At 46.8% G+C, this 23,380-nt stretch overlaps 1 protein-coding gene across 1 annotated transcript in view; it reads right to left on the bottom strand.

Annotated features, from left to right (window-relative positions):
• Window positions 1-23,380, bottom strand: part of HUNK (hormonally up-regulated Neu-associated kinase) — a 137,232-nt gene that overhangs the window by 25,721 nt on the left and 88,131 nt on the right. The window contains exons 5-7 of the mRNA XM_047795431.1: window positions 19,298-19,425; window positions 7,942-8,077; window positions 1,259-1,421 (exon numbers count right to left, since the gene is read on the bottom strand). Of these exons, the coding sequence (XP_047651387.1) occupies window positions 1,259-1,421; window positions 7,942-8,077; window positions 19,298-19,425 (427 nt within the window). The remainder of the gene's footprint in view (window positions 1-1,258; window positions 1,422-7,941; window positions 8,078-19,297; window positions 19,426-23,380) is intronic.

The raw sequence follows: 23,380 nt of genomic DNA, 5'->3' as shown, positions 1-23,380 counted from the left end.
TCCTGCCTTCGATCCAGTTTTCTTTTCTTTCTTTCTTTGTCTTTTTGCCCTCCTAGGGCCGCTCCCGTGGCATATGGAGGATCCCAGGCTAGGAGTCTAATCGGAGCTGTAGCTGCCAGCCTACGCCACAGCCACAGCAATGCGGGATCCGAGCCACGTCTGCAACCTACACTACAGCTCGCGGCAATGCCGGATCCTTAACCCACTGAGCAAGGCCAGGGATCGAACCTGAAACCTCATGGTTCCCAGTCGGATTCGTTAACCACTGAGCCACAATGGGAACTCCTGATCCAGTTTTCTTTTCAGAATTCTTGTTTCACCATTGTGCATTTGGAAGAAGTTGATTTAGTTAAAACTAGCTATTAAAGCGTATAAGTTCCCTCCCCTGGGCACACGTGAACTGCGTGCAGCGGAAGGACAAAAGTGACCAAAGCTTGAGGGTACCACTGTTCACCCCAGGCTCCCAGCTGTACCTCCCTCATACGTGACACGTGACACCTGGACCTCCCTTGGCCCAAACCGAGTGCAGCCGCCAAGGTCAAGCTAGTGAAGCTCAATTTCCTTCTTGTTTTCTAGAGAAGTAAACGCAAATGATGGCTTTCACATCTGCAATGCTTCAGAGAGGAATGCCTATGAGGCTCTGCTCCCCAACTTTTATGACCACACAAGCCTCTAAGGGGGGAACCCCAAAGAGCCAAGAGAAAGAGAAGCAAAAAGGCAGCAAGAAACTGAAGAGAGGTGTTCCCGTTGTGGCTCAGCAATAACGGAACCCAACTAGAATCCATGAGGACACAGGTTCGATCCCTGGCCTCGCTCAGTGGGTTAAGGGTTCAGCATTGCCGTGAGCTGTGGTGTAGGTCACAGACATGGCTAGGAACCCACGTTGCTGTGGTGCTGTGGCATAGGCTGGCAGCTGCAGCTCCGATTGGACCCCCAGCCTGGGAACCTCCACGTGCTGCACCTGTGGCCCTAAAAAGACCAAAAAGAAACAAAAAGAATCTGAAGGGAAAAGAAGCTTGACTCTCTCACGAGTCTGTCCAGCGCTTCATTCTGTGCGAGGACATTTGAAAAACGCCCCAGATAAAAAGCGCTCCCTGAGAAGCAGGTTTCGCTACGATTTTACCCCACATTCAGGAAACTCAGCCTCACGTTAGTTTCAATGAACAGCTGGGATCAAGTGTCAGCGACCGGGAAACACTTCAGGTGTCAGGGCTCTTTTTTTTCCACAGAAAGCAAAGCCCCACGGGGCCCCACTCACCCCTGACAGATAGCGCTCGAGCTTCTTGTTTAAGAGGAAGTAGATGGCGAGGATGTGACAGGCACGGTTGGACAGCACCGTGTTGATCACGTCGCTGTTCTTGTAGCCCAGCTTCTCGGTCATGTGCAGCACCACGCTGGGGCTCAGGTCTTCCAGGGAAATCCTGTGTGACAGAGCGACAGAGAACCAGTTACCTCTCCACTGTCCCTGAGAGCCTCTGGCGAGGCATCCTTAGAGATGCTCACAATCATGACAGCACGGAGACAGCCCACCGGCCCAAAGATACACACGGGCCCCCCCATGGACAATCAGGTCCATTCAGTCACTCATTCATTCAGATACTTTATTTATTTATTTATTTATTTATTTGCTTTTTAGGGTCACACCAGGGCCCTGTGAAGGTTCCTAGGCCAGGGGTTGAATTGGAGCTACAACTGCCAGGCTCCTCCAGGGCCACAGCGACCCCTGAGCCAAGCGGCACCTTTGACCGACACCACAGCTCAGGGCAACACCAGATCCTTAACCCACTGAGTGAGGCCAGGGATCGAACCCTCATCCTCACAGATGCTCGTCAGATGCATTTCTGCTGTGCCACAACTGGAACTCCTGCTTTTAGTTAAATGTGTTTTTTACTAGGGTACAGTTGATTTACAGTGTTGAGTCAGTTTCTGCTGTACGGCACAGGGACAGAGTCACACATGTATATATGTATACACATATACAGTCTTTTCTCATGTTATTTTCCATCATGGTCTATCCCCAGAGACTGGATATAGTTCCCTGTGCTGTACAGTAGGACCTCATTGCTTATCCATTCTAAATGGAATAGTTTACACCTACCAACCACAAGCCCCAGTCCTTCCCACTCCCTCCCCCGTCCCTGTTGGCATCCAGAAGTCTCTTCTCTACATCTATGAGTCAGTCACTTCCTTTTGTTTTGTTTTGCTTTTTAGGGCTGCACTCATGGCATATGGAGGTTCCCAGGCTAGGGGTCAAATCGGAGCTGTAGCCGCCGACCTACACCAGAGCCATAGCAACACAGAATCCCAGCTCACACACCTACACCACAGCTCACAGCAACACCAGATCCTTAACCCACTAAACGAGGCCAGGGATCGGACCTACAACCTCATGGATCCCAGTCGGGTTAGTTAACCGCTGAGACATGATGGGAACTCCACTTATTTATTTATTTATTTTTCTTTTTAGGGCCATACCTGTGGCATATGGAGGTTCCCAGGCTAGGGGTCGAATCAGAGCAGTGCCAAATCCGGGCCATGTCAGTGACCTACACCACAGCTCACAGCAACGCTGGATCCTTAACCCACTGAGTGAGGCCAGGGATCGAACCTTCGTCCTCATGGGTACTAGTCAGATTCGTTTATGCTGAGCCACAACAGGAACTTCCTCAGTCACTTACTTTTTATTCTTTTTATTATGAAAAGTTACATATACAGAAAGGTAAAGGGAATAGTCTAATTACCCTATGCGCAACCAGTACCTGATTGAACAAATTGTTAACATTTTTCCCTTCTTTCTCTCTCTCTCTCCCTTACTTTCCTTTCTTTCTCTTTCTTTTCTTTTTCCTTCCTTTCCATTTCAAATCACAGACATCATGACATTTTGTTCAATGCCTCGATGTGTATCTCTAAAAACCAAGGACATCTCCTACAGAAATGTAATACCATCAACACACCCAACAAAATTTCAGTAATCTCTTACTATTCTGATATCAGAGCCGCACTCAAATTTCCCCAGTCGTCCCCAGTTTTTTTTTAACAACTTTTTTTTTTCCTTAAAATGTATTTATTGGACATGGGTAGAGCCCACACTTAAGTTGGGTGGAAGCTGAGCTGGGAAAGGGGGTAGTTGGGAGCCAAGCCAGACTGTGTTTAAAGGAACAAGCTCACGAGTTCAAAAGCAGAGGATTTGGGGCTCAGCTGTCAAGTAAGTTGCTCAGAGGACGGGTTAAAGCTTCCACTCGGGTGTAGTATGAACATAAACTCCTTGGGATAAAATGCCAAAGAAATGAATGCCTGACATCCATTTATCCATTCATTCATTCATTCAGCAAGTCCCCACCTCAGTTCCCCCTTTTCCAATGGGGAAGAGAGACAATAAAAGCATTTATTTGGAAGTTCCAGTCGTGGCACAGCAGAAATGAATCCGACTAGGAACCACGAGGTTTCAGGTTCAATCAATGGCCTCTCTCAGTGGGTTAAGGATCCAGCGTTGCCTTGAGCTGTGAGAGGCTTGGATCTGGTGTTGCTGTGACTGTGGTGCAGGCAGGGGGCTACAGCTCTGATTAGACCCCTAGCCTGAGAACCTCCATATGCCATGGGTGCGGCCCTTAAAGAACAACAACAAAAAATCATTTATTCCTCACGACAGTCTTATAAGTAGGTCCCATTATTATCCCCATTTTACAGATGAAGAAACTGAGGCCCGCAGCCGTAAAGTAACTTGCCCGGGTCACACAGGCAGGAAGTAGCAGCCCCAAGATTCAAATCTGGACAGCCTGGTTCAGAGTCTAACCGCGACACCTCTATATTCAAAGCCTCTCAGATAGATATATGTAATAGCTGTGTAGAGCAGGAAAGCAGGCCGAGGGACAGAGTGTGTGTTGGAGGTGTGTCATCAGATTGAACATTCTAAATCCCTTAAGGAAGATGCAAATAACAGTCCCCTGTAAGCAGAAGGCAAGCACCTCTGGCTAGAGCGCTCTGTAGCCCCTGCCAAAAGGTCCCGTTGATAGACCCTTTTGGTGGAACCTCAGAACCATAACCCTGGGAAAAACCACACAGTACAACCCCCTTGTGGTGCACAAGGGGAAACCGACTCGCCAAGTTCGCAGGCTAGGAGGGGCGGCAAGGGCGGATGTAGGTCTGCTGACTGTCTTCCACCACCCTCCGCGTAACCTACGTCAGCTCGCTCTCTGCTGCAACTGGATAGTGCCGTCCAAAGAAAATGCGCCTGAGAAACCAGAAAATCTGCCTTCCTCACGCCTGTTGGCCACAAAATCACAAATTCTAGAGAACAAGTTGGAGTAGGGTTGGTATGATTAATGGTTAAAAATAAAATTTGTTTAAGAAAGGATATAATTACTTGAAGACTGTCAAAGCATTTAATATAGAAAGCACAATTCTTCGAAACTGTCTGGTAACATCCCCATGCCAGTGGCCCTGCCATTGGTCAATGAAACGAATACCATTTGACCCCACTCCTGCCCAATGAGATCATAGCCATGAGCCCTGACACTGGCCAATCAGGTCACAGGCACATGCTTCCGCCCCCCCCCCCCCCAGCCAATCAGAACATGATATTTGTGACCTTCCCTCCACCCCTGGCCAATCAACTAAAGCTACACTAGGATGGCCCCACCCTCTCCCCAGAGTGGCCCTGGAAGAAAGAGCGCTCTGGGTGAGGGTACCACGAGGGTGGGGCTGGGGGTGGAGGATGAGAAGGAAAAATGAGCAGGTGCAGACATGCCATTCTTCCCCTTCAGATCTGTTCCTCTTCAAAAACAGGTGAGTTCTGCCAAACGTGGACTGGGGACTGACTCTAATATTTTAAACATTTCCCAGAAGTCATGTATATATTTGGTGCTCTCTTGAATCAGTGACTGAATTTGTATTATCACTCCATGTTTGGATGATAGAGACAATGGTAAGATATAATTTTGAGTGAATCTGCATTAAATCCAATTTTCCTTCCACTATGGTCTAATTCTGTCCTGTGTTACCCATGTCCTCCAGAGCTAACTGGAGGTGCAGGACCCAGGCAGGACAATGGGAAGAGGCAGCCAAGGTCTGCTCTAAAAAAAAAAAGTCTGCTCCTGGAACAGAGAGGTGAGCCCAGCACACAGCAAACGTCTGTGACTGTCACGAACATTTAAATTAAGACATTTTCCCCTTACCTCTTGCAGATCAACTTGGAGGCCCAAATGAATTAACAGAAGGCTTTACGGAAGAGTGATATAAAACATGGGACCTTTATTTTCACTCTTTCCCAAAAATAAAACATTGACAAACATCTAAAATAATTAAATCTGGGCCTACGTATGTTGGGACGCTATAAAACAGACTTTATAGAGAAACTATTCCTGGGAGTTCCCATCGTGGCTCAGTGGTTAACGAATCTGACTAGCATCCATGAGGATGTAGGTTCAATCTCTGGTCCCATGTTCTTACTCCATTTATCTGTGTGCTGGTAAAACCGGAAAAATAATTATCAAAATCACATTTTTTGCCTTATACATTTTTCAAAATAAAGACTATAAATAATATGTGTCTCCCTCAATAGTTTCATTTTCTGGTTTCATTACTTTAAAACTGAACATGGATTTGCCTCTAGTATAAAATGACTAATAGGGAGTTCCCACTGTGGTGCAGTGGGTTAAGAATCTGACTGCAGTGGCTCCGGTCACTCCGGAGGCATGGGTTCCATCCCCTGCCTGGCGCAGTGGGTCAAAGGATCCAGCATTTCCACAGCTGCAGCTTGGTGGCAACTGCATCTCAGATTCAATCCCTGGCTCCAAAACGTCCATATGCTGTGGGCACAGCCGTAAAAATAATAAAACAGAAAAATGAGTAACGGGCCTTACCTAAACAGAAGACACTGAGCAGCTGGTTTTTAATAGTCAAGATCTCAACCCTTTGTCTACAATCTATGTACCTAGATCATGTGCAGATTATGCTTCTGACCAAGTCCAAATACAAAAGGACCAATCTGGCAAAGCCAGGATGGCTTACTGGAATTTAATCTACAAAAGCCTATCTCTAACCAGTGGAGAAGCTACTAAAGGAGATGCCAGGGCGTGAATCTTTGTGAATGAAGATGCAGCCAGCAAGGATGGGGGGCGAGTGACAGTATTTCTAACAGCAGCTCTGCTTCTTTCAACAGCTGCCTCGTGGAATGGATGGACGATGTCATTTAGACAGTGATGACATTAAGGTAATGACTCATTTGGCTGCCACGGGTGCCTCCTCCTTTACAAGAGAGCATAGCTGGGTGAACGTGCCCTTGGTAATGAGGCCTGGCCTCTCAGCTGGCCTTTCCGTCTCACATGGGGCGAATATTCCTGGTGTCTATTTCAGATACTAACCCACATCGAGCCAGTGCTGGAAACCAGCAGTCTATTTCCAGGTTCCCTTGGTAACCTAAGTAGCCCAGACTTTGTTTAAATTACCTCCCAGGAGTCAAATGCTAGAATTCTAGATGGCAGCTGAGTGAAACCACCCCAGCTACGGCCACGGCGAGTGTTGATGTGGCTCAGTAGCTTTGGAGGCAGATCCCAGCCCTGTCCACCCACACCCCCTGACATTCTTCTAGAACTTTCTCCCCAAGGTGGAGCACTCTGCACGGCAGCTCCCCTAAGCCTGGGTGGATGCTTCCAGACTTTCCCGGGCATTTTGAAAAGGTCATCACGGAGGACACCTCTTTCCCACCCGATTAGTGCCCCGTCTGTCCCCCGTCGTCGTCAATGGTTCTCTTGTCTTCATCTGAGCTTCAGGATCTAGAATGTTCTAGGTCTGAAGGAAGAAGACCTCAAGGTAGGTCCCAGTCCTGGAGGGTCTCTGACTCAGGGTGTTTGCTCGAAAGCCACCAAGGGGAGGGTCTTCGTCCCCTCCCTCGGGTGAGTTAACAATATGTCGAATGAGGAGCAAAAAGGACAAGGAAATGTTTCCACATCTGCCGTCACTACCCCCACATGGGGACGTGTGGCCATTACAAGGGGACCTGCAGCGATTCCACGCTGCGGCTGGGAAGCCTTCTTAACGTTCCAGTTTGTGGAAACCACTAAGGTGACGCCTTTGTAGGAATCGCTCAGGGAAACATGGCCTGTCCCCAACATTTTAGGGCAGGGGGCTTCGGGCTGAAATAAACACCAGAGCAAAGAAGTGACAGAAGACGACACCAGGGTGGGGGTGAACATGGATTTGCCTCTAGTATAAAATGACTAATAGGGGGTGGGGAGTGATTTGAAAACGGAGGGGGCAATTCCATTGGACTCTGCCCGATGCTGGCAGGAGAGCTCTTGAGTAGAACACACACATACACACTCATACACTCACTCAGGCTACAGCTCTGGAAAGATCCTGGCCCTTAGGAGCAGTCTTTTTTTTGTTTTTGGGTTTTTTTTTTTTTTTTTGCTTTTTAGGGCTGCACCCATGGCATATGGAATGCCACTCCCAGGCTACACGTCCAATCGGAGCTACAGCTGCCAGCCACAGCCACGCAGGATCCGAGCCTGTGTCTGCAACCTACACCACAGCTCATGGCAATGCTGGATCCTTAACCCATTGAGCAAGTCCAGGGATCGAACCTGAAACCTCATGGTTCCTAGTCGGATTTGTTTCCACTGTGCCATGATAGGAACTCCGGGAGCAGGTTTGAGGAGGGGGGGAGTGTGGCCTGGATTTCAGCCTCCAGTTTTCCCTCCACCAGGCGCCCCTGCAGGGCGCACTCTGCACAACCACGCGGGCTGGCCCTGTCTGTGCCAGCTGGTGCACTGAGGTGGGCTTGTCTGTGGATGTGTCTGGGCGCAGAGGAGGGAAGGGCAGCCAAGAGAAGCCATGGCCCTTCCTCGAATCGTGCACAGCTTCCTGTCTGGAACTATTCAGGGCTCAGACGCCAGGCCCCATCTAACCCGAGGAGGGGTCCCTCTGTGGGCCCTTGATTACCTGTTGGGATAGGTGACGTTACATGGCACTTTGCCCATGTAATTCTCATTAAGCCAGCGATTTGCCAGTGCTTGCTGGATATTGGGCCTCTTCACGGGATCTGGTTCCAGAAGAGAACGCAGGAAGTTCACGGCTCCTGTGAAGACATTGGGCAAAGAACACACCTGTGTCACAGGCTGAATGAACACACAGGCTGAGTGAACACACAGGTTGAGCAAACACTCAAGGCAGGTGACCCCCCCCCACACACACACACCCCAAGACACCTCCCGAGCCACTGCTGATCCATATTTCTGGATCTCTAGGTGCCACAAGCCCATCCAAGGGAAGCATCTGGAACTCGGCAAAGCAAGACCCAGCGCGTGTCTCGCCACATCCTGCAGGCTTTTCTTGTGGTCCACAGCGTAAACCAAAGAAGGATGAAACCAAGTAAAAAGGCAATGCTTGGTCTTTGTCTGACTGCAAATATCATATGCTATCATTTATATGTGGAATCTAATTCTAAAAAGGATACAAAAGAATTTATTTATAAAACAAACAAAGGCACAGATTTCAAAACCAATCTTAGGCTTACCATAGGGGAAACTGGAATGGGGGGAGGAATGAGGAGGATGAGAATAACACACACACACACACACACACACACACACACACGACTGAATAAACTAGATAATTAACAAGACCCTACTATATAGCTCAGGGAAGTCTACTCAATAGTTTGTAATAACCTCTATGAGAAAAAAGAATGGCTATATTATGGGAGTTACCCTTGTGGCGCTGCAGAAGTGAATCCATCTAGTATCCATGAGGATGCGGGCTTGATCCCTGGCCTGGCTCAGCAGGTCAGGGATCTGGTGTTGCAGTGAGCTGTGGTGTAGGTCGCAGATGGGGCTCGGATCCCACGTTGCTGTGGCTGAAGTGTAGGCCAGCAGCTGTAGCTCCAATTTGACCCCTAGCCTGGGAACTTCCATATGCAACATGAGTGGGATATATAATATACATTATATATATTATATGTAATATAATGTACATTAATATATGTAATATATATTATATATCATCTATACACATTACTGTATATACATTAATATATATTATGTATATATTGTATATATGGAACAGAGGGTAAAGGCATTCTAAGTTTGAAGATCTATCTTGGCCTTCATCATTGATACCCAGAGTCGCAAGAGGACGGGGAGGTCCTGCCTTCTTTCTGGCCCTTTCTTTTGAAGCCATTCTCCACGGCTGCCCACTTACACCCCAGACTCAGTAAACCGAAGATGCCCTCATCTGAGCCAGTCAGAGCAAAACAATGCCAGAGAATCAGACTTGGTTAATTGTTAAGTAAACTCTGTAAAAAGGATTCAAGTTTTAAAATCTTGGTTCAGGAGTTCCCTTTGTGGCTCAGTGGTAAGGAACCCAACTAGTATCCATGAGGATGCAGGTTCGATCCCTGGCCTCACTTAGTGGGTTAAGGATCTGGCATTGCCATGAGCTGTGCGTGGTGTAGGTTACAGACACGGCTCAGCTCCTACATTGCTGTGGCTGTGGCACAGGCTGGCAGCTACAGCTCCGATTCGACCCCTAGCCTGGGAACCTCCACATGCAACACGAGGAGGCCTAAAAAGCAAAAAATAAAGTAAAACCGAATCAAATCCTAGTTCATGTAGTCTAAACCCACATCTACCTGCTCGGTTCTCTCCTCTTGTGCTGTCCAGGGCAGAAGGTATGTCAGTCAAGTTTGCCCTGATGTTCCAGCCTTCCAGAGCCTGCTGTGGCCACATCAGTTACGCTGACCATGGTGTGTAAGGAAACGACGTGAAAAGTGATTGACACATTGTAAAATTGCTACCTCTCCTTCTTCTTCCATCCCGGGCAAAAATGGTCTTTTCAGATACCCTGGTCTCCTTTCATTAAATAAACGTTTCCAGAGAACCTGCTGTCCATCCAGGCATTAGGGTTAGGAAGCTGGTCCATCTCTAAGAATATTTGCTTCCTTTTTTCTTTTTTCTTTTTTTTTTCTGTCTTTTTGCCTTTTCTAGGGCTGCTCCTGCGGCATATGGAGGCTCCCAGGCTAGGGGTCTCATTGGAGCTGTAGGTGCCGGCCTATGCCAGAGCCACAGCAGCGCAGGATCTGAGCTGAGTCTACGACATACAGCACAGCTCCCGGCAATGCCGGATCCTTAACCCACTGAGCAAGGCCAGGGATCAAACCTGAAACCTCGTGGTTCCTAGTCAGAACCACTGCTCCACGACGGGAACTCCCATGCTCCTTATTTTATGGAGCACAGAGATACCATCCTTGCAATCTAAAAAAGAATGTATTCTTTTATGTAGTTTTGTACATGATCTTCCATTTTCAATAACCAAGTCCTAGATTCCAGAAAATAATCTTGATTCGCTTGGTCCCCAAACATTGCTATCCTTCTCGTCAAAGCTATGTTTCAGTTTTCTAAGATAATCTAAACTTTCAAGGAAAAGTCATAAAAATTCTCACTTTTTCACAGGCTTCAGTTGTTATTTTAAAACTGGCCTTTACAGTATGATGGGTGTCATGTCAAACATTTTTTTGCGGGGTAAAAATGAAGCCATCAAAAGAGAGGCTAGGAGTTCCCATTGTGGCTCAGCAGAAAGGAGTCTGACTAGCATCCATGAGGACACAGGTTCAATCCCTGGCCTTGCTCCGAGGGTTAAGGATCCGGTGGTGCCGTGAGCTGGGGTGTAGGTCACAGATGCAGCTCAGATCCCATGTTGCTGTGGTTCTGGTGTAGGCCGGCAGCTGTAGTTCCAATTAGACCCCTAGCCTGGGAACCTCCATATGCTGCAAGTGGGGCCCTAAAAAGACAAAAGAAAAAATAAAAGAGAAAGAAAGCCTGACTATGATGGCAGAATCAGCCCCAAAGAAATAACTTTTGTAAGGGCAGGCCACCACCAGGTAACCCCTCCAGGTGGGTTCCCAAACAGTTAGTGAGGTCACCAGAAGGTGGTTTCTCTTTGAGAATCTAGTGGGTACAAATATCTGTGTAGATGCCAGCGCAGACATGAGATGCATTTAATCTTCTCCAAATAAAACTTTTCTAAAAGGTCCTTCAATGGTCTGAAAAGTGAGTGGGCCTCTGAAGGAGGGGTTCCTCTAGCTGGTACTTCCACCTCCCTTCCCTCGATCCCGCTCTATCACAAGAGTCATTTGGCTGCTTAATCAAGGGCATCTATGGTCAAAGAAACAAAGACGAGGGCTTAATGAATTGACACAGGGAGGCTATTCGGTTAATGATGACACTGAGACCTCTCTGTTGCGTACCCTCAAAGGACCTGAACAGCAACCCAGGCTTTTTCAGAAGATGATTAACCAGGAGAGCTAAGAACAGACTGGATGTGCATTTCTGTTCTATTTTCAGAACCAAGCACACTGCGCCTTCACAAATTGCTGATGAGCACAAGTAATTTTAGTTCCGATCTCGACTGGTGAAATGTCTTTCTTTGGCCATCACAAATATTGCCTTGCTGTCCAAAAAGGACTTTGAAAGCATCCTTAGAGCTCTTTGAAGTTTGCGTTTATGTCTTGAGTATCCTTATGACTCATGAGAAAAAGGGAGTAAAATATTCTCTACTGTCCTGGAAAGCCATGGTGGGCACAGCCACGCATCCTACTCTGCTCTTCTCACCTGGCACTTGGGGTCTCTGTTCCGACTCAAGTATAGGGAGTGACCCACCAGGGCCGTGCTCCCTCTCTGTGCGCCATGTCGAAGAAAGTACACACCTCTCATCCCAACAAAGTGCAAAACCTACTGTCCTCCAGGAGCATCAGCTTTCCAAAGCCTGGACTGGCTTTTGTGAGCACCCTGACCCTGTGCCCAGGGAAGGAGCCACAGGAGACAGACGAAGCACCAGGCTTTTTGCTTCAGAGCAGCGCACAGGTTGCAAGTGGGATCCCACCCCCACCCAAAGCTCCCTCCTCATCACCTTCCAGGACAGAGCAGCAACGACAATTAAATAATTGTTGGGCCTTCTTGAAAATCTTTTTTTTCATATACATATATATGAATGTATGTATTTTTTTCAGATTCTTTTCCATTATAGTTTATTATAAGGTATAGAATATAGTTCCCTGTGCTACGTGGTAGGTCCTTGTTTTTTTTCTGTTTTATATGTTATAGTGTGTATTTGTTTTTGGTTTGTTTGGTTGGTTGTTTATCTCTTTGGCTTTTTAGGGCCACACCTGTGGCATATGGAAGTTCCCAAGCTAGGGGTCACATCACAGCTGCAGCTGCCAGCCTACACCACAGCCACAGCAGCTTGGGATATGAGCCACATCTGTGACCTACACCACAGCTCACGGCCACACCGGATCCTTAACCCACTGAGCGAGGCCAGGGATCAAACCCGCAACCCCATGGTTCCTAGCCGGATTCGTTTCCGCTGCGCCACCATGGGAACTCCACCACATCTTTATCCATTCATCTATCAGTGGACATTTAGACTGCATCCATGTCTTGGCTACTGTAAATAGTGCTGCTATGATCATTGGGGTGCATGTGTCTTTTCTAATTAGCATTTTCTCTGGATATGTGCCCAGGGGTGGGACTGCTAGTCCATATGGCAGTTCTATTTTACTTTTTTTTTTTTTTTGCTTTTTAGGGCCACACCCATGGCATATAAAGGTTCTCAGGCTAGGGGTCAAATAGGAGCTACAGCTGCCAGCCTATGATACAGCCACAGCAACGTGGGATCCAGCCGCATCTGCAACCTAGACAACAGCTCACAGCAATGCCAGATCCTTAACCCACTAAGCAAGGCCGGGGATTGAACCCACAACTTCATGGTTCCTAGTCAGACTCGTTTCCACTGCACCAGGATAGGAACTCCCTATTTTACTTTTTAAAGTAAACCATGTACTATTTTCCATGCTGATTGCACCAATTTACATTCCCACCAACAGTGCAGGAGGGTTCCCTCTTCTCCACACCCTCTCCAGCATTTATTTTTTATTTTTATTTTTTGTCTTTTTAGGGCCACACCGACAACATATGGAGGTTCCCAAGCTAGGGGTGGATCAGAGCTGTAGCCGCTGGCCTACGCCACAGCCACAGCAACTTGGGATCCAAGCCGCGTCTGCAACCTACACCACAGCTCGAAGCAACACCAAATCCCTAACCCACTAAGCAAAGCCAGGGATCAAACCCGCATCCTCATGGATACCAGCCGGATTCCTTTCCGCTGAGCCACAGCAGGAACTCCTCCAGCAGTTATTACTTATAAACGTTTTGATGCAGGTCATTCTGACCCAAATGAGGTGATACCTCATTGTAGTTTGGATTTGCATTTCTCCAATAGTAAGGGATGCTGAGCATCCTTTTGCGTGCCTGTGGGCCAACTCGGAAATCTTAATTGGCACTGGCTCAGCCCTCGCAAATGCTAACACCCCACCTACAGCATCACTTAATGGTACAAAACCCTCTTGATGTGAAGTGAGTGTCTGGAATGTATTCTAAGTGCTGTCATTGAGGTGTAGTGATAAAAAGGTAAATGCGGAAGCCATAAAAGGTATTCACGACTCTGTGATGTACAAGCACCAACAAGCAGAAAGAGAAACTGTCTAGAAGCCAGAATTGGAACGATCCCAACAGCGTAGCCTTGCAAAAGGGGAGAAGAGGGGCAATTCTGCAAAAGCACGTAGAACAGACTCACAAGGGCAATAACGCTGTGCTCTTTTTTACAGCTCAAACTTGCCAAAAATTCTTCCAACTTAATCCAAAAAAAGAGAGAGAGAGAGTACTATGATACAACAGATGTGGAGAGATCATAACAAGGACGAGTGACAGAATCATCAAATTCATAAAGACGTGTTAGTGAGATACTTAATAAAATGGCACCTCCTCAGTTTGGAGATTTCAGTTTTGATACGACTCCACACGTAAGGACAACAGATAATACCGCCCAATCTGGGGTAGGGAGAAGAACAGGGGCCTCTCACACTAAATACAATAAGGAAAGATAGAGAAGCAACCCTGTGTAGTGGGGAAATCCAGGTTTGGAGGTCAAGCAGACATCAATTCAAAACCAAAGAGGAGTTCCCTTGTGGTGAAGGGGGTTAAGGATCTGGCATTGCTACTGAAGCAGCTAGGGTTACTACTGTGGCATGGGTTCAGTCCCTGGCCCGGGAACTTCCACATGTCACAGGTGCGGTCAAAAAAACCCCAAGAAGCTATATAATCTCACTGAGACTCAGTCTCCTCCTTGATAAATTGCCAATAAAAGACCTTACAGAGTTGTTACGAGAACAGGCAATACTATGAAAAGCCCTTGTCCATGGCCATTCACTAAATGACAGTATTCTGGGATGGTATCATCTGGTATCAGAAATGAAGGTGGGGGAGTTCCCGTCGTGGCTCAGCAGTTAACGAGTCTGACTAGCATCCATGAGGACAAAGTTCGATCCCTGGCCTCGCTCAGTGGGTTAAGGATCCAGCATTGCTGTGAGCTGTGGTGTAGGTTGCAGACTCGGCTCAGATCCCCCATTTCTGTGGCTGTGGTGTAGGATGGCAGCTGCAGCTCCGATTCAACTCCTAGCCAGGGCACCTCCCATATGTTGCAGGTGTGGCCCTAAAAAAGGAAGAAAGGAAGGAAGGATAGAAAGAAGGAAGGACGGAAAGAAAGAAAGAAAGAAAGACAGAAAGAAAGACACAGAAAGAAAGAAAGAAAGACAGACAGACAGACAGACAGAAAGAAAGAAAGAAAGAAAGAAAGAAAGAAAGAAAGAAAGAAAGAAAGAAAGAAAGAAAGAAAAAGAAAGAAAGAAAGATGGGCCAGGCTGGGTGGAAGGGAGAAGTGGTAAACTTGGGGTGCAAAGGTTTGGAGAAGCAGGGTTGCTGACAGCAGGGCAGTGGCTGATCCCCAAAACCAAAGTCATTCACTTGATAAACAAGATAAGATGAGCTAAGCTTCTTGAGCGGCTGCGGCACAGCTCTGGGCCCCACGGCATCAGGCTGCCTCCCATCCGCGCGTAGCCAAAAGAACCTGTGGGCTGCCTTCCCAGGCCACACATTTTAACACCAATGCCTGGTGGCAACCTGGATTCCCTGAGCAACTCGTATGTACCAGCACCATGCTTGATACGTGGCACAAAGGGCGAAAGACCAAGATGAGCAGGTATTAATACATTCCCAATAGTAAAAGAATAAAAGGGGAAGGGAATTGTAAAATCAGATACAGAAATGCACTTTGCAGGAGTTCCCATCGTGGCTCAGTGGTTAATGAATCCGACTAGGAACCATGAGGTTGCAGGTTCGGTCCCTGGCCTCGCTCAGTGGGTTAAGGATCCAGCGTTGCCGTGAGCTGTGGTGTGGGTCGCAGACGTGGCTCGGATCCCATGTTGCTGTGGCTCTGGCGTAGGCCTGTGGCTACAGCTTCAGTGAGACCCCTAGCCTGGGAACCTCCATATGCCATGGGAGCAGCCCTCAAAAGGCAAAAAGAAAAAAGAAAAAAGAAAAAAAAAAGAAATGCGCTTCGTGCACGTTCTTGCCTGACAAGTCAAGACCGCAAAGCCCCACAGGAATGCAAAGATCTTTAACAAGCACACACAGAGCTTAAGGCCAAAGTCAAAACTGTCTGCTCAATTTGAGGTTGGACACTAACTCCAGGGACGCTGAAATTGCTTGGAACGCTTCTAATATTTCTAATTTCCTTTGGACTTTTTTTTTTTTTTAACATTTTTCAGTAGTGCCACCTCTGCCTCTTTAACAGTTCATTTAATTGTCACAATCAGAAAGCACTTAGAGCCCAGGCTGCTAAGGCTGGGTAACAGTGCTGGGGTTAAAAACAAGGTTGGTTCAGAAGCAATGAGACTGGTTTCCTGGTGTTCTTAATCTACCTGTCCTTGTCCTGCTGCCTGACTCACCCCAGGGCCAATCATGGGGACCTGCAGCTCCTCCTCCCCAGCCTGTGGCTCATGCTAATGCTGTCTGATCAACAGGTATTTCTGGCTTTCTGCCTTCTAGACACATGGTAGCTCCTTTAGCTGGATGAGCCCATGTGCCATGTTTTAGAAAGTTAGGAGTTATGAGTGGAATGTTGGTGGGAGATTTCATCACTGACAGGAGAGCTCCTAAATTTCTCTCTCCCTCTGCATGGTGGCTGCCCCATCTGTTTGGAACCTCGACTGACTAGGATGAGCAGAACCCTTAAACCTTTGATCCAACTCTCCATAGATAAGTAGCATGAATGAAAAATGAACCTTTGTTGCCTCATGCCACTGAGATCTGGGGGATGTTTGTTACTGCGGCATAACCTGGGCTATACCGACTGATACAGCGAGAAGCAGTTCCAGCTCCTTGGGACTGGGATTCAGCATGAGTATTGTCTGCTTTTTCCAGGCATGAGGGTACAAACACCTTCGTACTATTCTTTGTATTGGGCCACTCAGGACAAAACAGGCTTTGAACCATAAGAAGAACTTTCAAATCACTCTGAAAGATGGCAGTATTTATGATTCTAGAACTCTTAAAGAGGCTACCTTAAAAGAGTCCATTCATTTGTAAATATTACATCTTATTTGTTATCATAATGAGGTATCATTAGACCTCTATCAGAATGTCTAAAATAAAAAATAGTGAGGGTATCAAATGCTAGTAAGGATGCAGAAAAACCGGATCACTCACGCACTGCCAGAGAACACAAAGTGGTACAGCCACTCAGGACAAGAGTGTAGTAGTTCCTTACAAAACTAAGTATGCTTACTATACAACCCAGGGATTTCACTCTTAGGCATTCATCTCAGAGAAATGAAAACATGTTTACACAAAAAGCTGTATATGAATGTTGACAGGAGTTTTAATCACAGTCTCCAGAAACTAGAAACAACCTAATGTCTCTCAATGAATGAATATTTAAACTATGGTGTCTCTTACCATGGACTACTACTCAGCCAAAAAAAAAGGAACAAAGGATTGATACAGGCAACAGTTTGGATGGATCGCAAAGGAATTATGCTGAATGGAAAAAAGCAATATATAAATATATAGCATTTTTGAATCGAGTTAGAGAGCAGATTAGTGGTGGCTGAGGGTTAGGAAGGTGGGAAGCAGGGAGCTGGCTGTGGTTATAGAAGGGTAGGACATGGAATCCTGGTCATGAGCTGTTCCGTATCATGACTGTATAAGTAGCCTATGAACCTACATGTGTGATGAAATTGCACAGAACTAAATACATACCAACATACACAAACAAGTGCATGTACATCTGAATAAGATAAATGGATTTTAATAATGGATGTTGTGTGTGTGTGTGTGTGTGTGTATCTTTTTAGGGCCACACCTGCGGTATATGGATGTTCCCAAACTAGGGGTCAAATCAGAGCTGCAGCTGCCAGCCACAGCCACAGTCACAGCCGCAGCATCGCCCAATCCAAGCCCTACGACCTACACCACAGCTCACGGCAATGTCCAATCCTTAACCCACTGAGCGAGGCCAGGGATCAAACCCGAATCCTGGTTGGGTTCATTACCACTACGCCACCATGGGAACTCCACTGGGTGGTGATATTAAACTACAGTTATCTAAGATTGTACCAATGGGGGAAACTGGGTGAGAGATAAATGGATCTCGCTGCACGATTTCTTAGGACTGCCTGTGAATACACAATTACGTCACAATAAGAAGGTTTTCAAAAATCTTAATTGGTAAACAAAAAAAAACAAAAAACAAAAAACAAAAAAAAACCAGCCCTGTCTTTACTCTTTCTATCCTCTTATCCAGATTTATCTTATTTCTTTAGAGCACTTGATCTGTTTATTTTTTGCCTCCCCTGCTGATATGTAAGCTCCATATGGGTAGAGACTGTTTGTTTTGTCTTCCTGGTGCCTAGAGTATTCCCAGCACAGAGCGAACGCCCAGAGTTATTGCCCATTCACTTATTCCTGGAATAAGTGAATGAATATGAAATACAAAATGAATGAATGTGCTTTCATGGCAGCAAAGCTGCAAAACCTAAACGTAACAATTCAGTCAACATCTTGCACATTTTCTAACTCCAGGAGTGATGGCTCTCAGTGAAGAACTATGCCTTTTACGAGGACAGAACCGTCATTCATCTTCCCAAGTCCATAATGCCTGCTTTGCTTTCAGCCTCCAGAGTCCACTCTCCCGAGCAGAGGTGAAAGTATGAACCAAATCAGATAATTATAAGAGTACATTTCAGCGTGGATGCCACTTGGCAAGCATAAAGTCCAGGTCAGCTTCAGGAATGCTCTACAAACTCAAAAGGAAAACAAAAACCAAAAAACACCCTAATAGTAGTAAAGCAAAAATGCTATATTTTAACCATGCCTCATAAGCTGAAATTAAATAATTACTCCTTTTTTTTTTCATTTTTGGCCACATGCCTTATCTCAGTGAAGCTGAGTTTATTCGAAGGAGCCAATTAAATGACCGTCAAGGCCAAGCTGAGGCCAGGAACTGGAGGTGAATTGTGAACCCAACAAAAGAACAAATTGTACTGAAGTACTGGATCTGAAACCAGACCTTATTACAAACTGTTTACTGAAATGTGACCCTGCTGAAGTCTGAGTGTCCTTTCCAAACACACCTGATGATGCAGTCCAGTCAAGTAACCAAACCTATATATGTTTAAAAGCTTTGGTACAGGCTCAAAAACTCACATTGCAAAACAAATCTTAGACTGAACTCAAATGAAACTCAGAGTTCTTTACAGTGAACTGACTATGGAAGATACAATAGAAATGCAATAATAAACGTTCTTTTCAAAGTCAAGATTATGATATGCTGAGTTTTAAAACAATCCAACCTGCAATTATTTTTCCAGTGGGGGACATACAATCCTTTCAATGGGTTTTGTGCAGAAGGAGGGGGGAAGAAGTTAGGGGTTCAGAATTATAACAGAAAAGGAAAGGATTGATGGGAGATGAAGGGAGTGCCTCCTTGGAGATGAGAAACCCAACTGTCTCTCTCTCTCTCTCTCTTTATTTTCCTTTTAGGGCAAACCTGCGGCACAGGGAAGTTCTCAAGCTAGGGGTCTAATCGAAGCTGTAGTTGCAGACACAGCCACAGCAATGCCAGATCCGAGCTGCCTCTGCAACCTTCGCCGCAGCCCACAGCAATGCTGGATCCTTAACCCACTGAGCGAGGCCAGGGATCGAGCCTGCCTCCTCTTGGATACTCGTTGGGTCCTTAACCTACTGAGCCACAACGGGAACTCCCCCAACTGTTTCTGGAGACTTAGTTTCAGTACTAGGAAGAGACACAGTACAATCACAGGGTCGTCCTAACGCTGCAAAACAGATACAGCAGTGGTGGTTGGAGAGCAGCCCTGGACCCTGAATCGGAGTGGCAGGTGCAGTACCTGTGGAGAGCTGGGTGGGAAGGGGGTTCATTTCCTTGTCCACCATCTTCTGGTACAGAGCCCTCAGGCTAAAGGGCTCCACCGTGAAAGGCAGGGTCCCGGTCAGCATGGCATACATGTTCACACCTCTGAAAAGAGAAACACCAAAGCGTGAGACCAGAAGAAGACTCTGGGGGAGGGGGCAGAGGATGACTCTTTGGGGGTGGAAGCTGCAGTCCTGTCCTTGTCACATCCACCTCGGCACCTCTCCTCAGTCATTTTCTGGAACCTCAGTTCTGCATTAAAACAGCAAACGTTGAGCGGCGTGGGTGGAAACACCACTGCAGCGATTTGGTCGGTGGCCATGAGAGCGGTTTAAAGAGCTTCAACAAACTACCCAACTAGGAACCATGAGGTTGGGGGTTCGATCCCTGGCCTCGCTCAGTGGGTTAAGGATCTGGTGTGGCCGTGAGCTGGGGTGTAGGTCTCAGATGCGGCTCAGATCTGGCATTGCTGTGGCTGTGGTGTAGGCCTGCAGCTGTAGCTCCGATTAGACCCCCAGCCTGGGAACCTCCATAGGCCACGAGTGGGGCATTAAAAAGCAAAAAAAAATTAGAAAAAAAAAATAGCTTCAACAGCGAGACCCCGGGGAGAGGAAACCCCCTCCCTTCTTTCTGGAAGGGAGTCCAGACCAAATGAGGTGAGCAATACCTGGAGGATGGTAGGACCTCGAATAAAAGCAGCTCTTCTGCCATGATGTGCTTGTCCAAGTACGGTTTACAAGGTGAAGCCGGGAGGGGACCAGACCAAAAAATCCACAGCATGACCTTACAGGGGAGGGCAAGACACAGCCCGGCCATGGGGCCTGGTTACCACTCAGCCCTTTGAAATGAAAGCCTCATACCTCAAACTGGGGTTTACTCTTCCCTTGAATTCAGTTTTGGCCTGTAACCAGAGAAATTCCTCCAGTGGCAGGGGTGGGGGGGTGGGGGGAGGCTCCTTCCCACTTTTATTTTTTCTGCCACCCAGCCCCGGCCCAATATCTCAGATGTGGTCAAAATACCTTCCGAATGGGCTTAACTGCTTATCTCCGGAGCCAAACTAGAGAACAGCAACATCTCTTGGAGGACTTTTATTTTCCCGATGTGCAAACTTAATATCATTTTGATGAGATTTCCTGATGGGGATGAAATGCCTTGCCTGCTAAGAGGTCTCAAGTGCTCAAAAATGCCCCAGGGAATATGTTTTAAAAACAGGCAACAGGAACTCCAGTCAAAACAAATCCAATGAGACGGGCTGAAATAAAGACCCCTGGGGCTCAATTCCACTGAAGTGCCTCTGAATCACAATGCTCCAGACAAGGACAGGTACCGAGCCCACCAGCTCCAGCCAGAAATCATTCCCGAAGAATCGGAAACGGACACCAAGAGCTGGTTCCTGCTCTGTAACTCAGTTGAATTAGAGAAGCAAATATATCAATGTTCATTCCACAAAAGCTTGCAAACTAGCTTTCCACCGGCATAGATGCCGGTGCCTGGGGGCAGGGGGTGAACTAGACAATGACCTGCCATCTTGGATTAAAGAGTTGGGTGAAGGCAGACAACCAACAAGTCAATATAAGCACAATCCCTCAGGTAGTGAGTCCAGAGTGGATAAGAAAATGTTGAGATTGGAGTTCCCACCATGGCTCCGTGGGAGCGAACCCAAGTGGCATCCATGAGGACGCCGGTTCAACCCCTAGCTTTGCTCAGTGGGTTAAGGATCTGGTGTTGCCATGAGCTGTGGTGTAGGTCACAGACGCTGCTCAGATCTGACACTGCTGTGGCTGTGGTGTAGGCCAGGGGCTGCAGCTCCGATTTGACCCCTAGCCTGGGAACTTCCATATGCCACACGTGTGGCCTGAAAAAGACAAAAACAAAGAAATAGAAAAGAAAAGAAAGAAAGGGGGGAGGGAGTAGGGAGGATTGGGAGCTTGGGGTTAATAGATGCAAACTATTGCCTTTGGAATGGATAAGCAATGAGATCCTGCTGTACAGCACTGGGAACTATGTCTAGTCACTTGTGATGGAGGATAAAGTGAGAAAAATAATGCATACAGATATATGTGTGACTAGGTCACTTTGCTGTACAGTAGAAAATTGCCAATTGTAAATCAATTATAAGGGAAAAAATAAAAATCGTTATAAAAAAAAAAGAAGGGGCGTTCCCACCGTGGCGCAGCAGAACCGAATCCAACTAGGAACCATGAGGTTGCGGGCTCGATCCCTGGCCTCGCTCATTAGGTTAAGGATCCGGCGTTGCCGTGATGCGGATACGGCTCAGATCTGGCATTGCTGCAGCTGTGGTGTAGGATGGCAGCTATAGCTCCTACTGGACCCCTAGCCTGGGAACCTCCATATGCCATATAACTGCCATATGCCATATAACATATATGCCATATGCCATATAACTGCCATGTAACCCAGTCACCCTCCACTATGCACACCTGACTTCATTTTTGCATTTTGCTTTTGCACTTGTGTTTAGCAGCACATACCTTTTGCCACACTATGGCACCTTGTTTATCACAGGCTGATGAGACAAAGGAGCTGTGGTGGACTTAATTTGTCAGTGATGTTTCTGTGTTTATATCTATGGGAAGGAAAGTGTCACAAGAGCCAAGACACGGAAACAACCTAAATGTCCATTGACAGATGAATGGATTAAGAAGATGTGGTACATATACAAAATGGAATACTACTCAGCCGTAAAAAAGAACAAAATAATGCCCTCTGCAGCAACACGGATGGAACTAGAGACTCTCATACTAAGTGAAGTAAGTCAGACAGAGAACGACAAACATCATAGGATATCGCTTCTAGGTGAAATCTAAAATAGGACACAAATGAACCTGTCTACAAAATAGAAAGAGACTCCCAGACATAGAGAACAAACTTGTGGTTGCCAAGGAGGAGGGGCAGGGGGTGGGATGGACTGGGAGTTTGGGGTTAGTAGCTGCAAACTATTGCACATTTAGAATGGATAAGTGGAGTTCTGGTCATGGCTCAGTGGTTAACGAATCTGACTAGGAACCGTGAGGTTTCAGGTTCAATCCCTGGCCTTGCTCAGTGGGTTAAGGATCCGGCGTTGTTGTGACTGTGATGTAGGCTGGGGGCTACATCTCCGATTAGACCCCTAGCCTGGGAACCTCCATATGCCCCGGGAGCGGCCCTAGAAATGGCAAAAAAAAAAAAAAAAAAGGAATGAATAAGCAATAAGGTCCTGCTGTACAGCACAGAGAACTATATCCAATGACATGTAATAGAATGTGATGGAAGATAATGTGAGAAAAAGAATGTGTGTATATATATATATATACACAAAGACACACACAAGCATATATATATATATATGGCTGGGTCACTTGCTGTACAGTAGAAATTGACAGGATATTGAATATCAACTAAACTTTAATTTAAAAAATGTTTAAAAGAGTGCGGTGGTTCCCGAAGTGTGGTCCTCAGACCAGCAGCAGCATCTCTGGGAACTTGTTAGAAATGCAAACTCTTCCCCATCGTGGCTCAGTGGTAAAGAGGTAAAGAACCTGACTAGTATCCATGAGGACTCGGGTTTGTTCCCTGGCCTCGCTCAATGGGTTAAGGATCCAGCGCGGCCGTAAGCTGTGGTGTAGGTCACAGACGCGGCTCGGATCCCAGGTTCCTGTGGCTGTGATGTAGGCCAGCAGCGGTAGCTCCCATGAGACCCTTAGCCTTGGAACTTCCATATGCTGCATGTGCAGCCCTAAAAAGCAAAAAAAGAAACAGAAAAAGAAATGCAAACTCTCGGGCCCCACCCCAGACCTACAGAATCAGAAACTCTGGGGGGTGGGGCACCGGAGAGTTCAAAAGCATGTTTAAGGTCAAAAGCCACCGGGAGAGTGACAAATGAGGAGCAAATTAAATGATCATTGGCCTGAGTGGCTCAAAGAGCTGGTGCCCAGCAGTGAGAACCACACCCAGACCATGTACAACAGTTCAGCTTCCACAAACAGGAGGCTAGGCCTTTAATGTGGCTAATTTGAATATTTGGGGGTTCTTTCTGGCTTGGTTAGACCTAACTTGTAAA

Source organism: Phacochoerus africanus, chromosome 1 (assembly GCF_016906955.1).
Source record: "Phacochoerus africanus isolate WHEZ1 chromosome 1, ROS_Pafr_v1, whole genome shotgun sequence".
In the NCBI taxonomy this organism is placed as follows: Eukaryota; Metazoa; Chordata; class Mammalia; order Artiodactyla; family Suidae; genus Phacochoerus; species Phacochoerus africanus.
Note: the sequence above shows the minus strand (reverse complement) of the source record. Positions and strands in the feature narration are given on the sequence as shown.